General features: G+C 42.0%; 1 protein-coding gene across 2 annotated transcripts in view; it reads right to left on the minus strand.

Annotated features, from left to right (window-relative positions):
* The window catches only part of KATNB1 (katanin regulatory subunit B1), a 1,167,103-nt gene that overhangs the window by 643,572 nt on the left and 504,061 nt on the right, over positions 1-19,470 (minus strand). For both annotated transcript variants that reach the window (XM_044081511.1, XM_044081512.1), the window contains 3 exons: positions 8,017-8,132; positions 7,341-7,412; positions 6,400-6,550 (listed from right to left, as the gene is read on the minus strand). In XM_044081511.1, coding sequence (XP_043937446.1) covers positions 6,400-6,550; positions 7,341-7,412; positions 8,017-8,132 — 339 coding nt within the window. The remainder of the gene's footprint in view (positions 1-6,399; positions 6,551-7,340; positions 7,413-8,016; positions 8,133-19,470) is intronic.

Below are 19,470 nucleotides of genomic sequence, written 5' to 3' on the forward strand. Positions count from 1 at the left end.
CAAATGGCATTCCTGTGGAAGTTTGGAAGATAAGAGGGAAGAAACTGATAAAGATCTGGAAGGTTTTGTTTAACACCAGCATCCTGGAAGAAATCCGTGTTCCTATAATACCCAACAATGGTATAAGCCCCATCAGTTAAAGCATCATGTGGTCTCATTTTGATTTTAAACTATGATTATAACAATTTTTATATCTATAACAACAATAAGAATGGCAACTGTGTTCCCATAATTGATAGATATGATTCAATGTGGTTTTGTGGAGGGGAGGCAAACAGTCAGCATTAACAGAACAATGATGTTCCTGAAGAAAGCAGAATGTAAGAAAATGCTACTATTGTTGGTGGGTTCTGATGCACAGAAAAGCATTCAACAGACTAAGCTTGGATTTTATGAGTAGGGCAATGGAAGCATTTGGATTCCCCGACACAATAATAAAATTAGGGGAATATATGATGGATTTGAGGCAAAAATAAGAGGGTCTCACTGACAGTTTTTCTACCTTAGTGATCAACCTCCTGGGTATCACTTCTGTGTCACTGTTAGACAGAGGTACAGTATACTAACCTCGAAAAAGGGCATAGCAAAATTCATTTAAAATGTGTGGTGAAAGCCAAACACACTCTGGCTAGGCTTATAAATGCCCTAGGGCAGATAGCCTAGCATGAACCTATGAACCTATGAAGATCTACCCTCTCTATTCCTCTCTAATAAGTTCTGTCTGAACAGGGGAAGCAGACAGGGATATCCTATCCCCCCTTTGTTATCTGCATTACATTTAGAAACACTGGCAAAGAAAATAAGGGACTCAGAAATTCATGGATACAATTAGTATGGTAATCAAGGCAAGTTGGCTATATTTGCAGATGATATTATTTTGCACCTGATAAAACCAGAAAAGAACATATCAGTATTGTGGAACATTCCGAGATAGTTTCAAGTCATTTTGGGATATAAAATTAATGAAGACAAAACAAAGGCTATAGCTGTAAACTATGCATCCACACACAAATTGGTTCAGCAAAACTTATATTTATATTTATGGGGATATGATAAAATGAAGTACTAAGGAGTACTCATTTAAAAGAATTCTGTTGTGGCAACTAAGGATATGTGGGAAGCCACTAAACAAAGGATAATACATACACTGAGGAAATGGAAGCTCTTCTTTATGGATATGGATAGCAAGACACAAGCAGTGAAACTATGTTTATCCCCCTTTAGTTTTACACACAGGTCGGGCAGATTTTTATCAATAAAGAGTTGAAGGATTTTATCTAAGAGGGGGTGAGGGCAAGAGTCAAGGGGGATAAGTTAATTATTCCAATAGAACAAGGTGGATTGAGAATATTAACAGCCATACAGAATATTATAGTAATAAAGGAGCAGCATGCATTCTAATAACTAAGCCAACAAGGGAATGGAGGAAGGGGATTCTGCAGATAAGGATAACTGCAATTATGGGTAAAGAGAATAAGCAAAAGGTGGCGGAAACTTACTGGAGAAAACTGGCAAAGGAACCAAGGTATTGGGAGTAAATAATCAAAGAGGGAAAGGTAATAGAAAGGGAAGATGCCAAGAATACATTTGGATTGCAGGCTACAGACTAGCTTCCCTATCAAGGACTGATACCAGAGTATAGGCAAAGAGAAAAGGATAGGGGAATCCTAAGTGACAGATCAGCACTGGTAGAGTTTTTAGTTGAATCAAGAAGAGAAGAAAAAAATTATGTACTAACCATAACATTTCATCTGTTTTGTCCATTTTCATTCTTCCTCAACTGCTGGGTTCGAATGCGACCCTCAGATCTGACTCAGCCAATGGTAAAGCTCATGGTCACCAAAAGCTCTCTAGCTCCTCCCTTACCCATAAGGTACCAACCACTAACATACCTCAGATCTTGTTTGCTGTTTTACATTAAGTGAAAAGACTACTGCAACTTTCCAGAGAGAGGCCATATCTGGAGCTCAATATGAAGGACAGTGGTGTCCTTGGACTTTTGTTCTTCCAGAAACTCTTAATAAAAAGGGGTTAGGTTGGGTTTGGTGGGAAGTTGAGGAAGAATGAAAATTGACAACACAGATGGAACATAATGGTAAGTACATAAGTTTTTTATCTAATGTCAATTTTCATTCTATCCTCAACTGTTAGAACAGAGTCTCCAGCTAGCTAAAATCTCAGGTGGACTCTAAGGAAGGATATTCCTGAGCACAGTTGAGCCAAAGGCTACCCCTTCCCCTTAAGACCAGATTCAGTTTGTAATGAGTGATAAAAGTATGAGGAATGGCCCTGTTTGCAAATGCATACATGCCATCCATGGAAGCTGTAGGTAGAAACAATGAAGAAGTTGCCACGGATCTAAAGGTTGGCTCTTAAAGGTTTTGGTAAGGTTGGGTTAGAACCAACTTATTGTAGAGAAATGATATGCAGTCCTTCGGCCATCTGGTTAAGTTTACCTTTGCAAATTGTTTTCCCAATTTAGCATTCGGAAAGGACACATAATTGATCTGTCTTTCTAATGTCTTTTGTTCTATGTAAGTAAAAACGTAATTGTCTGTGAACATCTAATAAATGCAAAAAGAAGTTATGTTCTTACCATAACGTTCCATTTGTATTGTTCATCTTCATTCATTCATTACTGATTGGTGTCGGTTCTGGGATCTATATCATATTATCTCAAAGTGAAAATGTCAAACGGCACAACAGAGAAAGTGCCAAAATGTTGATGGTCAGTTTTTGAGATTGCAGTACAGTGAAGATTGGGATATTTGCCCTTTCCTAACTGTAGTGTGATATCTGATTTGGAATATATATTTAGCAGGGGTGTGGGGGGGTGCAGCCCCACACAATACCAAATTCGAGTTTCGGCATTTTTGCTCTTGTGAGCGTTCGATATTTTCAGTTTGCTATGTTATAATATAGATGCTCAGTTCTGTCCTCGGAACTGAGTCGGCCTTATAACAAGCTCGTGCCAGCCAAACAACTCTCGAGCTAAGCTTTTACCCAGTGCCCTTCTCCCTGTTACCTCAGATTGAGTTTGCCCATGATAAGGAAAGCAGAGGCTTTTTCTGAGCAGAAACCCTAAAACAAGATTAGGACCCAATCCGATCCTCCAGGAGCCTCTGGAGCGGGAAGGTGCATGGGACAAAATGAATGAATGAAGATGAACAACACAGATGGAACGTTATGGTAAGAACATAACTTCTTTATCTGATGTTGTTAATCTTCATCCATTCCTTACTGATGGGACAGAGTCCGTAGCTAGTTTATGTCCCGGGAGGACCTTATGGAAGAATGTTCCTGAGTACCATTGAACCAAAGGATGCTCTTTCCCCTAGAGACCAGCTCCCATTTGTAATGAGTAATAAGGGTATGAGGGGTAGACCAAGTTGCAGCTGCACAGATATCATCCACTAAAGCCCCTGAATGAAAAGCAACAAAAGTCGCCACTGATCTGGTTGAGTGCACTTTGATCTTGCTCGGCAGAGGAATTTTAATATGTTGGTAGATAAAGGATATACAGTTTCTCAACCACTTCGATAAGGTCACATTAGAGACATGGTCCCCCAATTTTGGACCTGAGAAGGACACAAACAACTGGCCTGATTTATGCACCAGTTTTGTTCTGTGCAGATAAAATCGTAATTGTCTATGTACATCTAGCAAATGAAGGCAGTATTCCCCTTTATTTGAGTAGTTAGGAAAAAAGACAAGTATGTCAATTGTCTGGTTAATTGTCAATTCTGAAATAACTTTTGGAAGAAAGGAGGGGTTAAGTCCAGAGTTATACTCTGTTCCTATGAAAAACCATGTAAGGGCGCCTGATGCAGAAGGCCTGAAGCTCAGATATGCGTTTTGCTGAGGTGATGGCTACTAAAAATAGTGACTTCCAGGATAAGAACTTCATATCACAAAAATTTGCAGGCTCGAAAGGTGGCTGTGTCAGGGATTGCAGTACTAGTGTTACAGTCCAAGGGTCAATCGGTTCTTTGAAGGGTGGTCTGATGTGCGAGACCCCTTTTAAAAAGGTTTTACAGAGACAATGGGAGATTAAGGATGAATCTTGGAAACCATTATAGAAGTTTGAGATTGCAGCTAAATGGACTCGAATTGTGGTGGCTGCCGCTCCTGACTGGAGAAGATCTGACAGATAATACAAAACCACAGTAACAGGAACTGAGCAAGGATACAGTTTTCTTTGTCGGGACCAGATAAGGAATCTCTTCCACTTGCTGAGATAGATTTTCCTGGTGGATGGTTTATGTGAAGGCATATGAATATGACGTACTGGGGTGGTAAGGTTACTCTGCTACCAGAACTGGAGAAACCAAGCTGTCAGCTTGAGACTGGGAAGAATGGGGTGAGTCCACCCTTGCAGATGTGAGATCAATTCCGGAGTTGGATCCAGAATCCAGGGCTGGTGTACTAGGTGATGCCAAAGGAAGGTGAACCAAATCTGTCATGGCCAGTAAGGGGCATTGAGGACTACTTTGCTTCTCAGATGAAGGGCCTTCTTTAGAAATAGGGGAATCAGGGGGAAGGGAGAAAAGGCATACAGAAGTCCCGTGGGCCAATTGTGTATCACAGTGTCCCTTGGGGATTCCCCCTGTGGGGGGATTAGGGCAAAGTAGCTGCTGCATTTGTGGTTTGCTGGGAAGGTAAAAGATCACAGCAAGGCTGGCCCCAGCGTCTGAAGATATTCACCACCATGACTGGGTTGAGGGATCACTCGTCAGGCAGTAGGACACATCTTCTCAGCTTGTTTGCAATCACGTTGGAAATTTCAGGAATATGTGCTGCTATCAGAAAGCGGTCGGATGCCATTGCCCATTGCCAAATTTTCACGGCCTCTCAACGTAACAGACAGGACTTGGTTCCTCCTTGTTTGTTGATGTACCAGACTACTGACATTATTGTATAGCAACTGTCCCTGACGGAAGGCCAAATTGAAATGCTTACAACGCCAGAAGCACTGCCCTCAGTCCAAGAGGCATCCGTGTTCACTGTGGCTCTGGACTGAGGTGGGGAGAAAGGGCGACTCCATAACTCCTCATTTGGCTTCATTCACATTAGATCTTGTTTGCATCATTGAGTTATGCAGATTTGAAAGGAGGTAGGATGATGCAAGGGATACCACTGCGTCAGTAGGAGCCATTGGAGAAGTTGCATGTTTAGTCTTGCTAAGGGAACTATTGTAACTGACGCTGCCATCGAGCCCAGGAGTTGAACCACCACCCAAGTTGAGACTTGATTTTGACAGACCATCACCCGGATTTGGGATCTTATCCTGTGTAATCTGTAATCTGGGAGGGAGACCAAGTAAGCATGTGTATTGAAAATTGCTCCTATAAATTCCAAGGTTTGAGAGGGAATTAGGTTGCATTTTCCCCAATTTATCAAGATTCCCAGAAATTCTGTCAATGTGAGACTGTAGTTCAGAGCCATCTCCAGTATACGCTTGGTAGGGCGGTAAGGAGACAATCATCTAAATGTGGAGACACCCGAATCCTTGAAGTCTCAAGTGAAGTATTACCACTGCCATGCACTTGGTGAACACTCTGGGGGCTGTAGAGTCCAAAGGGCAGTGCACGGAACTGAAAGTGATTGGTCCCTAACTGGAAGCAAAGGAATCTTCTGGAGCATTTGTCCATTCTTATGTGGTAATACGCATCCTGAAGATCTACTGAGCACATCCAATAGTCTTTCTCCAGAAATGGAAGGATAGACTGAACCGTGACCATCCTGAATTTTTCCTGTTTGATAAATTTGGTCTCCAGTCCCCTGTCTTTTTTGACACTAAAAAGAATCTTGGGTAGAATCTGAATCCTATTTGGTCTGGTGGGCTAGAAAAAATAAACTAATTTTGAAGGGATTGCTTCCATCTTCATTCGAAGAGGCTAGCAGTGGGGCTTAATCTCCATAACTAACAGGGGCTGAATCTACTACTTGGCATAAACTCCAAGGCCATGCCACTTTAGGGAAACAGAAAAATCCTATTCAATCCCACTGGCAGATGGCACTTATTGACCTTTGCACATGGCTAATCAACCTACTCCCAGTTTTTTGTAAGGGCTATAAAAGTTTTAGTGTCCTTACCTATCCCCCTACTTACAATCACTACCAAAACCAGCATCCCTGCTGTGCAATACATACAACAAAAAATCAAAAGAAACATTTTCCTGACAGAAAAAAATAAATAACTTGCAGAAACACTATTTTTCTTTGAAATTTGCAAACTTACAGATGGATTAAAGACAATAAAAAGCACTTTGTAATGAGAATAATTTACATTTGAAAAAGATGACCTTTAAATGTAACAGAGGCTTAAATAACATTCAACAGAAAATTCCACATCTACAGAACTCCACTGAGCAACACATGCAGTCCTGATGTACATACCAGCTGATTACTGCAGACAGCAAGATCGGATACTTTGCCCCAATTTACTTGCACAACATCAAAACAACGTTCTGGCTCCCAGCCATATACCCGTAAGGAATCCTGGGAACCACTATAAAGGCAGCTTCCATCAGAATTGAAGACAATTGTCCTGTAAGACGTTCAAGTTGAAAAGCGAGGGAGAAAGAAAATATAGTTAAACAAGCTACCACAGTTCACTTCAGACATTTTAACTTGTATTATCAGATGTCAGGGGTCAAATTTCATTTTTCAAAAAAACTAGAATGGTGCAAAATTCCATAGTCATTAATTTTCCAATGTAGTTTTCTTTATATTTCCAGGATTCCAAGATATTCACTAAAAAAGTTCACTATATGGTGTTCATTTCAACAATAATACAAAGACAACACAAAACGCCTACCCAGTTTTGTTGGCAAAGAGAAATAACACTAATTCTAGCTCAGATGTTCTAGGTTAAGTAGCAAATCCAGTCTCTACAAGAGCTGGCTGGGAGGAGTTGGAAATATGCAACATCTGCTAGAATGGTAACTTGATGGTAGGAGCTAGATGATCATGCCTTCAGTGTATGTTCATCTTGCATTATTAGGATGCACACATAGAAGCATGTATGCACACCCCCCTAAGATAGCAATAGCAGAAATCCCAACTGTTGTACAAGTGGAGGCATCAGCAAAGGACTGCTCCTGTCAGAACGGCAGCCCACCTCCACAGCAGATTCTTGCCCCAGTGAAGAACTGATAGGCCTGCAGATTTTCATCCTGACCATGGATAAAATGGGATGTAGGGCGTTTGCATGGTGCTGGAAAAAATAGCTGCCTCATACTTCAGAGAATATGTGGTACAATTACATGTAGAAGGGCTGCAAAGTTGTCATAAAGTTAGGATAAGCATGAAAGAAGAAAAAAGCTAACAATACGCACCTTACTGCATTAGTATCTCCTTCACTGCAGCTCACCAGCTCAAACTTTTCCAAGTCCCAAAATTTTACTGTCCTTAAAATAAACAAAAGCATTAATTTAATGTATCAGCCAACATCTAACGTTTGCAAAACACAATATATGTCTAGTAATAAAACATGTATATCAAAAAAGAGATCATCTTACATGGCAGCAAAGGACTTTAATAAAAAGATAAGCACTTTCATGCCCAAACTTGGCGCTTCATCAGATCCAATACAATAATTCACAACAAGCATTATATAATAAACCAAATTACACATTAAGTTACAGCCAATCAAAATAATTTTATAAAAGCGCGTGATTTCAAAATAGGTTTCAATGGAATACAATCATTCAGACCTTTCCCTACATTAGCTTGAAGCTCCAATAATTCTTTTTAAGTTTGGGTGTAAAAGCACTTTTCTTCTTAAGCACCAGGTTTAGGCGTGAAAGCGCTTATCTTTTTATTAAGCGACAAATTTGGCCGTGAACGTGCTTATATTTTTATTAAAGTCCTTTGCTGCCATGTAAGCTGGTCTCTCTTTTTTGATATACATTTTTTGTGTGTTGTACCAGCAGCATCCTAAACCTTTGTTTTTTTTTCTGATATTAATAAAACATGCTTGAGTGTTAAAAGATCTACTAATCATGTATTTACCTATCTGAGCTACCTGAAGCTAGCAGGTACTCATTAGGGTGAAACTCAACAACATTCACTGGTCCTGTGTGCATTGTAAAGTCTGCCATTATCTTCCCTGCAGTTATGTCCCAAAGCTGAAACAAAAAGAAAAGCAGACAAGTGTTGCAGATTTTTAAATTATAATGCATTAAAAAGTCTTACATATGAAGATTACAATCTTACTATACATGCAAAACAAGACAGCAATACAGCTGTACGAGGTACTTACCATAAATAATAGAGACGTTGTTTTGTACCAGCTGGTCTACGAAAGGACTCACCTTTGCTGGGTAAATGTCTGGGTTCATCTCTGCTAATCATGAGTTGATATTTTTTTACACTAGCCCCAGTTAGAGCACACTTGTGTCACACAGTAAGCACACCCAGCACCTGAACCTCACAGTTTGGTCCCAAATGATAAGAAAGCTCAATTTCAGCAACTCATGAAATAGCAGTGAAGTCAAACCTTGATACATACACTATTACTGTACCCAGTACTGTGTCCTAGAGGGATGAAGCCCTATGTCCCAGACTATCAGTCTTCAATTAGCGACACAAGTGTTTGCATCTGATACCAGCTCACACAACCAGGGGTGAAGAGAGGAAACATGGGCCACCATACTCACAACACCTACTACAAAGCAGGTGATCTCCCATGGAAAAGGCCAAAGCAGGTTTGCAATGTTAAAATAGCACATGTGTGTCTGAGGTGGAGATGATGCAAGTTAGGGTATGCACATCATCCCCTGCCCAGGCAGCTAATAATCTATAGGGAGAGGTGAGGAGGCATGGGGCAGGGACCTTCACAAAGCCAGAGCACTGGTCTGCTCTGAGATGCCCTACTCACACTTCCATGGGAATGAATGGGCCAATCAGGCCCCTAAACAGGAAAAAGAACCAAACAGCTCCAGCCCATTTCAGGGATGCCCAGCTCTTACCCCTGAGAAAATGAATGGGCTGGAAGGGTGTAGGTAGAGAAGTTAGTGAACAAGGTCGAAGAAGAATTAAAAAAAAAAAAATAAAAAATAAGATGCCTGCCTAACCTACAGGGAATTCCAAAAGCTAAGGATGGATGGAGAAGCTGTCCAAACAAAGGCGAGAGAGTGGGAGAGTATATGGTAGATATCAAGTAGGGCCCCTCTCTTTAATTCACTGGTACAGTAAGGACATATTTGTTACATGCAGTATTTGAAATTCTTCTTAATGGGTTAATGACTTTTCTAAGTCACAAGCAACAAATTAGTCAGAATGCAATGAGCTGGAAAACAGCTTAGGGGCAAACAGTTTGAAGGTTAACCCCGAATTAGAGGGAAACGTACTTCAGGAGTCTGAGTTTGCAGAACATGTAAGGCAAAGGATTCTTTCTTGAAGTAAGCAATCATGCCTGTAATGCAGTGGCCTCTGACAACAGCATTTTCAAATGTTGCTGAGATGTGTGATAAAGGATATTCCAGTTGGCAGTTCCCTTAGAAAGGGTTTGCTTGTTGACCACCAGTCCTTCCCTCCCTGGAGCAGAGAAGAGATGAACATGCACAAAGTGTGAAGGTTTCATCTCCTCTGATTGCAGCCCATGCAAATAAAACAGGGAGATAAACAGACTGATGCAAGGATAATTTGGAAATGTTTTTGGGAGGAAATAAGAAAAGAAGTTATGTACTCACCATAATGTTCCATCTGTATTGTCAGTTTTTTTCATCTGTCCTCAGAGATGGGTTACGGATCCAGTCCTCGAATCTGACTCGGCTATTACTAAGCTCGTGGCAACTAAAGAAGCTCTTGGACACTCCGCTTACCCCACTATGCATCTTTCCTTACACTCTGACCTTGTTTGCCATTACACCCAGTAGCAATAAATTCAGTAATAAAGAGTAAAGCGTAACAGGTGATAGAAGAGGCCAGTTCTGCTGAAACAATGATAAAAATACCTGTCCTGATTGTAAAAACTTCTCATTCAACTATGGCCAGTGGATGGAAGGAGGGAATGTCGAAAACAATTGACAATACAGATGGAAAGTTTTGGTGAGCAGCTAACTTCTTTATCTGATATTGCCAATTTTTCCATCTCATCCTCACAGATGGACAGAGTCCACAGCTTCCTATATCCTGGGTGACTCAAGGGAGAATGTTCCTCAAAAACAGAATCAAAGCAGGCCCTTCCCCGGAAGATCAAGTCCAACTTATAGTGGGAGATAAAGGTATGATGCTTAGACCATGTAGCCACTGCACAAATGTCAACCATGGAAGCACTAGACTGAAAAACAGCCGATGAGATCATAGCTCTAGTGGAGTGAGCTTGAACAGGCTTGGGAAGATTAATACCTTTTGGGGTGTAAACGAAGGAGATACAATCAGAAAGCCATCTTGATAAGGTAACCTTGAAGGCTGATGAACCTTTCTTAGGGCCAGCAAAAGCAATATACAACTGTTTTGTCTTGCAAAACTCTCTGGTTCTATGTAATTAAAATCACAACGGTCTATGTACATCCAGCAAGTGTAGAACATATTTACCTTTGTTGCTACAGTTAAGAAAGAAGACTGGCAAGTGAATAGTCTGGTTGATGTTAGTTTGAGACAACTTTGGGGAGAAAGGAGGGGTCGGTACACAGTGATACCCTGTCTTTGTGAAAAACTAGATAAGAAGGTCAGCATAAGGCTTGGATGTTTGAAATTCTCTTTGCCGATGTGATTGCTACTAGGAAGTTAGTTTTCCAGGAAAGAAACTTAATATCACAAGTGGCTGTGGGTTCAAAGGGCGATTGTACAATAGAATGCAGTACTAAGTTGAAGTCCCATGGAGAAGAATGATCCCCGTGAGGAGGTTTTAACAACAGAGTGTCTTTTAAGAAGGCTTTGCAAAGTTTGCGGGAAATCAAGGGCAAATTATCCTCTCCAACATGGAAAACTGAAATGGACACTAACTGAACTTTGATTGTGGAGACAGAAGCTCTGTCATTAAAAGGTGAGCTAGGAAATTCAAGATAAAGTGAACAGGGGATGTAATAGGATCTACATCACATTGCTGAGCCCGAATTACAAATCTCTTCCATTTACTTTTGTACAGCTTTTGGGTAGACAATTTATGAGAAGACAACAGAATATGTTTGACAGGCAAGGACAGCACAGGTTGTCTGGCAATTAATGGAACTGGAGAAACCAAGCAGTTAGCTTGAGATTGTGGAGGCTGAAGTGAATCATTCCTGTTGGGTGTGACAGCAGCCCTGGGAAGGTTCCCAGAATCCAGGGATTCTTTTGAATATGAGGCCAGAGAAAGGGAAATCAAATCTGATGAGGCCAGAGAAAGGGAAACCAAATTTGACGAGGCCAGAATGGGGCAATGAGGATTACTGTTCTCTTCAACCTGCTTGCTTTCTGAATGAATTTGGAGATTAGGGGAAGTGGAGGAAAGGCATAAAGTAGACCTGGGGCCAACCGTGAGTGAGGGCATCCCTTCAAGGACTGCCCCTGTGGGGGGATCAGGGCAAAGTAGTTGCTGCATTTATTGTTTAGGGGAAAAGCAAAAAGGTTGCAGCAAGGCTGGCCCCATCTGTGGAAAATGTCCACTAATTTTGGATTAAGGGACCACTAGTGAGGCATGAGAATGGACCTGCTCAATTTGTCTGCTATCACATTGGATTTCCTCGGAATGTGCACTGCTATAAGAAAACTGATGGAGGAGATCACCCATTGCCACACTCTGACAGCCTCTCAACAGATGGTTAAGACTTAGTTCCCCCTTGCTTGTTTATGTACAAGACTACTGACATGTTGTCTGATTGAATTGCAACTGTTGCCAGTGGAAGAAAATCCTGAAAGGCTTGCAACGTGAGGAGTACAGCTCTCATCTCCAGGACACTGATGTGCAAGTTCGCCTGGTTTGAGAAAAGGTACCATGGACCATCCTCCCCAAATAATGTCCCCACTCCACTCTAAATGGGAGGCATCCATGGTCACCATAGCCTGCGGTTATGGGAAAACAGTCAGCCTTGTAAAAATTCATCTCAGTGCATCCACCATAAGAGGGATCTCTTGCAGGCATTGGTTATCAGAATCTGGTGGGACACGGACTGATGAAGACTTGACCACTGGACAGCCAGAAGCCACTGAAGAACTCTCATGTGGAATCTGGCTAACAGAACTAATATTATAGCCACAGCCATTGACTCCAATATTTGAAGAATGTGACGCAAGGCCATCTTTTGATTTCGAAGCAACCTGCTTGTTTATCATCTGTCAATACTCTTGACTGTGGAAATTTGGCAATCATCTGAGTAGTATCCAAAACTGCTCCAATGAACTCCAAGGTCTGTACAGATTCCAGAGGAGATTTTTGATAGTTTACTGTGATCCCCAATTATGCACAAAGGTGAAGAACTGAGTCTTGTGCATTTAACTTTAGATGCCTAGTTGGGGAGGAGATGAGCCAGTCTTCCAAATAAGGAAACACCCAAAATCCTTGTCTCTGGTGAGCCGCAACCACTGCCATACATTTGGTGAACACCCTGGGGGCTGTGGTGAGACCAAAGGGCAGGGCTGTGAACTGGAAATTACTGCCTCCAAACTGGAAGCGTAGATATCTTCTGGAGCATCTGTCCATCTTTATATGGTAGCATGTATCTTAAAGATCCACCAAGCACATCCAAACATCCTTTTCCAAAAATGGACTGAACCATGACCATTCAGTACTTTGCTGCATCAGACTGACTTGTTTAGCTTGCTGAGATCCAGAAGAGATCCAGAAGAGGTCTCCAGTCCCCTGTCTTTGGAACCAAAAAGAACCTTGAGCAAGTTCCGCATCCTCTCTGTTCTGGGGGGACCTCTTGGATGGCTCTTTCTTTCTTTCTAGCAGTTTTTGAACCTGAATAACTGCTTGCTCCTTTGGACTGGGTGGGAATTCTAGGATTCTGTTGATAAGGGGAAGAGGTTGACTGAATGGAATGTGATAGCCTCTGGATATAATCCTCTGCACTCACAAATTAGAAGTTATGGTTTGCCAGGCTCTCCAGTGCAGGGATAGTCGAGCCCGATTGCCTAAAGAGGTGGGCAACTGGGCATCCTTTCAGGAGTGCTGGGTGGGCCTCTCAAAAAATGGTTCCCAGGAGCCCTGGTTCTGTGGGCCTCCTCTGCTGTGAGGGTGGTGTCTTCCATTATTATTTCCCCCTCTGCCTCTGGGAGAAAATTCTCCTCACATGTCCTGGCACAAACTATGAGATTTTTTGCACCACATCTTCCCACTTCCTCTTTGACCTTTAGAGTAAGGTCTTTGTGGGGTGGAAAAACGTATGCCCATGGCAGAGTTTTACCTTCCTTTTCACACATGGAAAGGGTGTCTAACTTTTTGTCCAAAAAGGGAAAAACAATCCAACATTGCACTGTCAAAGGAAGACATGAAGGGCTCCGCAAAGTCACATAGCAGCATACAGGTATGCCTCCTCATAGCGACACCGAAACCCGCTGCCCTACTCATTTCTTTGGCAATATGAGCAATAAGCCTCATGAAAGAGTTAGCTATAGAATTTAGGGCTGCTAGCTGGGAAGATAACTTTTGTTGTACTCCTTCAGCTACTGCTCCTTCCAGAGCATCTGTGAGCTCCTTAATCAGATCCCTTTGCAATCTTGTAAATGGGAAAGGTAGTTCAGCAATCGCAAGACAAATGTCGCTGAAGAGAAAACATGCTTCCCGCACCTATCCACTATCCTGGAATCTTTATTAGGAGGCTGGATAGTAGACCTCTCCTCCGAGAGTTCCTTTTTAGTCTCTGCTGCCATGACCATGGCATCTACTGCAACACCCTTGGTCTAGAAAGCTTTATCTTACAGAGCTGCAGTTATCTTGTTTGGTCTTAAGGGAATAGGTTCTATGGAGTCTGGGGTTTCTCACGCCCATCAAGAAATCAAATCTATGATCGCATTAGTTGGCGAAGTAACCCAGGAAGAAGACGGGAGAGAACCAAAAGCTGCCAGGTACACCAACTCCTCAGCAGAAGGGTTACTAGACTGCCAGCCACTTCTGCGTTTCAGCATTTCTAGGATCTCCCCAAAGGACATCAGGTTACTGTGGGGAACTTCGGCTTCATTGAGGTCAGTGTCATCAGTGGCAGACTCCTCAGTGGAAGCTAGTTGTTTCCTCTTACAAAGTCTCTTCCGAGAACCCTCCTCAGTGGGAGACTCTGGAGAGGTATCAGAAGAGACAAGGAGACCCAGATGGGTGTCCTGGAGCTTGAGGTCTCACTGTCCCAGTGGAGCGTTGTGGTAGGAAAATGCACACAGGGCATCCAGACAGGATTGAGAATCCGAAGGAGGAGATACTCTTTTAGTTGCAGTGGCAGCTACTGCCCTCTCCAAGGTCCCAAACTCTAACTGCTCATGGATGAAAGAGGACTCCGAATCTGAGAGGACATACTTTTGAGTTGAATATACTTCCAGCCCCAAAAAACAACTCACCCTGGGTAGAAGCCAGAGCACAGCTCACCTGCGCAGAGGCTCCAAGATGCATTGACTGCTCCGACAATCTGGGAGTCGAATGCTTTTGAGGACTGCAAGGGCAACTACATCTCTGGGAGCTGTCCAGTTCTGAGAAAGCAGAAGAACTCAGAGCCAAGGCCAGATCCAAAGATGTTCTCGGATCTGGCCTTAAGGGCACTGGGTGTATCAGATCCGAGGGCTCCTTAACTTGATCCGAAGTCAGAGAAGAATCCAAAGGGGAAGTAGTGGCCTCAAGAAGCCTTGGAGCCAAAAGTGTTGGGGATGAGGGTGACTTCGCTATACACTGCGCCCACAAAATCTTCTGCACCAAGTGCTCCATGTCATCCTTGGTAAGGCTCCTAGGTAAGGCTCCTATTAGAACAAGAAGAGCCAGAGGGGGATCTTGGCCTGGCTAGAAAGGGGGATGGTACTCTGAAAGGTACAGGCTCATAGCTAGGAGATTACTTGGTCAGAGGGAGAGAGATAACTGGCTTAAATGCAATCTTTTTTGGATCCGATACCAATGGATCTGGGACATCCTAATCAGATGACTCCGGAGCCAAAGATACTGGATCCGATCTAACAGTAGTTAGTGCCGACTGGTCTTTATCGACATGCTTGGATATTTTAGTCTTCCGCTCCGATGACTCTGACTTAGCATAAGAAGGTCTTTTCTTTCCCTTATCACTAGATCTGTTGGACAGAGAAGAAGTAGGGCTGGAATGAGCAGACTTCGACTTAGAAGCCAGCTTAACTAGTGGAGCAGAAATGGGTTCTTCAAAGAAGAGGGAAGCATCCCTTTCAGGATTAATCTTTCAACCAACGCATGGTGGTTGAAAGAGTGACAGAGCAGTTCTGAAGACAAACAGGACCTAAGCAACATATGCATAGGTCATGAGAATCACTGAGCAGGATTTTATGCTGCATTTAGAGCATTATTTGAAGCTAGCAGGCTTATCATGCTTTTACAATATGACTAAGAAGTAAAGAAGGAACAAGATAGAATAAAGTTTTTTTAGGAAAAAGAGTTAAGAGAAAGGAGGAAGAAAAAACTACTAACAATAGTAGTTAAGACTACAGGAGGGGAAAATAACCATGACTAGAAAAAAACAATGGTTAAGGGGGGAGGATCAACAGAGGGAGAGAGAGAGACAGACAGATAAGTAACCTAATAAAAAGTGGTAACAAAGTGAAAAAAGTGAAGTTTACTACTAAGGGGAGAGAGGGGACAACAATAAGGCACTAAAAAGGTTGAAAAAGAGCAGAGAAAATAGCAATAATTAAAGATATACGACCTAACAATCTAACAGCTTCCAGGATAACCACGTCTTTCACAAGGCGAGATCTGAGAGTACGGGGAGAAATGCACTGTGGGTAAGGGGAGTGTCCAAGAGCTTCTTTGATTGCCACTAACTTAGTAACAGCCAAGTTGGATCCAAGTTGCATCCTGGCTGTGTTGGATTCTATAACCATCTGATATATAAACTGATAAGTATACTTTTTAGCACTTGTTTTGAACTGTACAGCTATTATATACAGTGGATATAAAAAGTTTACACACCCCTGTTAAAAAGTCAGGTTTTTGTGATGTAAAAAAATGAGACCACAATAAATCATTTCAAAACTTTTCCAACCTTTAATGTGACCTATAACCTGTACAATTCAATTAAAAAACAAACAAATCTGTTAGGGGAAAAAATAAAAAAAATAAAAAACGTACAGTACCGCTGGTTACATAAGTGTGCACACCCTTAAACTAATACCTTGTTGTGTGCACACCCCTAAACTAATACTTTGTTGAAGCACATTTTGATTTAATTGCAGCATTCAGTCTTCTTGGGTAGGAGTCTATCAGCATGGCACATCTTGACTTGGCAACATTTACCCACTCTTCCTTGCAAAAGCGCTCCAAATCTGTCAGATTGCACTGGCATCTCTTGTGCACAGCCCTCTTCAGGTCACCCCACACACTTTCTATTGTATTTAGGTCTGGGCTCTGGCTGGGCCATTCCAAAATTTTAATTTTCTTCTGGTGAAGCCATTCTTTTGTTGATTTGGATGTACGCTTGGGGTCATTGTTATGTTGAAAGGTGAAATTCCTCTTCATCTTCAGCTTTCTACCAGATGCCTGAAGCTTTTAGGCCAAAAGTGACTGGTATTTGGAACTGTTCATAATTCCCTCCACCTTGACTAAAGCCCCAGTTCCAGCTGAAAAAAAAGCAATCCTAAAGCATGATACTGCCGCCACCTTGGGGATGGTGTTCTTTTGGTTATGCAAAGTGTTGTTTCTGCGCCAAACGTACCTTTTGGAATTGTGGCCAAAAAGTTCAACCTTCGTCTCATCAGACCATAACACATTTTCCCACATGCTTTTGGGAGACTTGATGTATTGTTTTGCAAATTTTAGCCGGGCCTGGATGTTTTTCTGTGTAAGAAAAGCCTTCCATCTTGCAAACCTACCCCATAGTCCAGACACATGGAGAATATGGGAGATTGTAGTCACATGCAGTACACAACCAGTACTTGCCAGAAATTCCGGCAGCTCCTTCAGTTGTCTCAATGGCTAACCAAGGCATAAAACAGAGGATCGGTTCACAGTGACACTTTGTCCTTATGAAAGGCTAGTAGGTTTAAAACAAAGCCTGCCATACAGAATCGGTTCTGGCAGAAGTAATGGCAACTAGAAAGAGAGCCTTGTAAGAGAGGTATTTTACATCAGCTTTAGCATTAAGTTCAGAAAGAGAAAGAGTCAGCTTTTTTAAAACAAAATATAAACCCACTGAGGCCCTACATTCTTTACAGGAGGTCAGACATAGACCATATCACTAAAGAACCATTTGTAAACTTTAGAAGAAGTTAAAATAAAGAGTTGAAGACTTAGTGGAAGTGGAATATAGCTGCAAGGAGAACTCTGATAAAAAAACAAATATAGGGCACTGCACAATATCTGACAAAAGTAGTCTGAAACTGTACATACTGGGACTGTAAATGAGTCTAACCTCATGGAAATACCCCAAACAGAAAAAATGTTTCTTTTAACTTTTGCACATTTTTTTAGAACTGGAACTCTGGTCAGATGTGAAGATTTGGACCACCATAGTTGGGTATGATGGGTCAATGTCCATCATTGAGAATGGAGTAATCATAAAGTTAGATGAAAGGTGTAAGTTTGCATGTTCTCCCTGCATTCGCGTGGGTTTCCTCCGGGTACTCCGGTTTCCTCCCACATTCTAAAGACATGCTTCTGGAGCATTTCTCCCCGGGCCTCTGCTGAAAACAGGATCTGTAGAACCTAGTCAGACTTTCCCGGTCAACAAATGTAAAATAAATAAAAAATAAATAAATAATGATCTAGATCAGCCTTAATAGATGGGTGAGTCAAGAGATTCTGAAGGACTCAGAAGTACAGACTACTTCAGAAGATAAGACCACAGCAGTGGAAGCCACACATCAAGGTCAAAACTGGGTTATCAAAATGACTTTGCACTTGTCCTGCTTGGCTTCCTGAATGGACTGTGGAATAAGGGGAAGTACCAGAAAAGCATAAAGGCGTCCTAAGGTAATTTCTGGATAAGAGCATCTCTGGAACATTACTGCAGTAGATAAATGAGGTAAAAGAAGTTGTTGCATGTAGCACTGGTTGCAGATGCAAACACATCGCAGTAAGGCTTCCCCAGAGGCTAAACAGCTTCCAAGCTACTGATGGGCTAAATTTCACTTGTGAGGCATCAGTGAATAACATCAGACTAGGTCTTCTAGAGGACAGTCTTCCAGGAATACGACTGGCTACCAGAACATGACTCTGACATATTCAATTCCCATACACTCATTATGTCTTAAAAATGCAGTTGCAGCAAGTTCTCTCATGCTTGGCTATGTACCAAATCACCTTCATGCTGTTGATATGGATAACAGTTTTACCTTGGATCTGTGGAACTCCTGCAGAGTGAGGAAGGCCACTCACAACCAGAATACTAATATGCAGACTGACCTCAGTGTGTGATCAGATGGCTTAGATGGTCTTCTCTTAATTATACCTCTACTCACTGTAAGGCAGATGCATCTGTATTTACAGATACCAATGGAATGAGAATCTGGAATGGGGTACCCACACTAAGATGTGGGGTGTAGACCCACAGCTGCAAATGTATCCTGCATGCCTTGGAGATGTTTATTTGCTGAGACATGAAATCTGTTACCTGAGAACACTGTACTTTCACAATCAACTGTAGAATCCTCATGTAGAACCTGGCACAAAAGGACCTCTTCTTGTCTCTGGGCCAGTGCCTGTTCTATAAGTTTCTGTGGATAACTTAGCACTCTCCTCTCCCCATCTCAGTTTTCATTGTTGCAGTTAGCCATACCAATATCATTAAATGAGTAGGCATTAAGGAGTACATTTCAGGCCAACAGCCATGCGAGTCTTACCCTCCTATTCCATAACCTCCATCTCCTCCTTAAACGCTGGTCCAAAATGAGCTGACATTATAGGATGTATTAAGGAAGAAAACATTGGAAATCATAACAGAATTTGTTAGGCACAGCTAGAAGTGTTGATGAACAGCATTGCTGGCACTTGCTGGCATAACAGCACCATGCTGTGAATTATGAGGCAATCACATGGTGAGATAAGTTCAGAGGATACAGCTGACATCTCAGACTACATCTCAGACTACAACCTGGTCTTGAAATCTCTGTCAGACAACTCCAATAGTGACTACGAGGAATCTGCCAGCTCCCACTGCAATCAACATATATGCAAGAGACAGTTGATTGCCTTAATTGAGACTATGGAAGAAGTGTAAATACTTCCCAAATCTGTCCATCACTTTAGGCTCCTTATCAAGAAGGTATACAACAGAACTCGGCAGAGAACAAGCTTTTTAAGGGCTACTGCAGCAACAACAGAATCTGCTTAGAAATCTCAATCAAGCAAGTGCAATCCCTTGGGAGGTTATAGGATCACATCTA

This window comes from Protopterus annectens, chromosome 8.part0 (assembly GCF_019279795.1).
Source record: "Protopterus annectens isolate FY-2018-M chromosome 8.part0, PAN1.0, whole genome shotgun sequence".
Classification (NCBI taxonomy): domain Eukaryota; kingdom Metazoa; phylum Chordata; order Ceratodontiformes; family Protopteridae; genus Protopterus; species Protopterus annectens.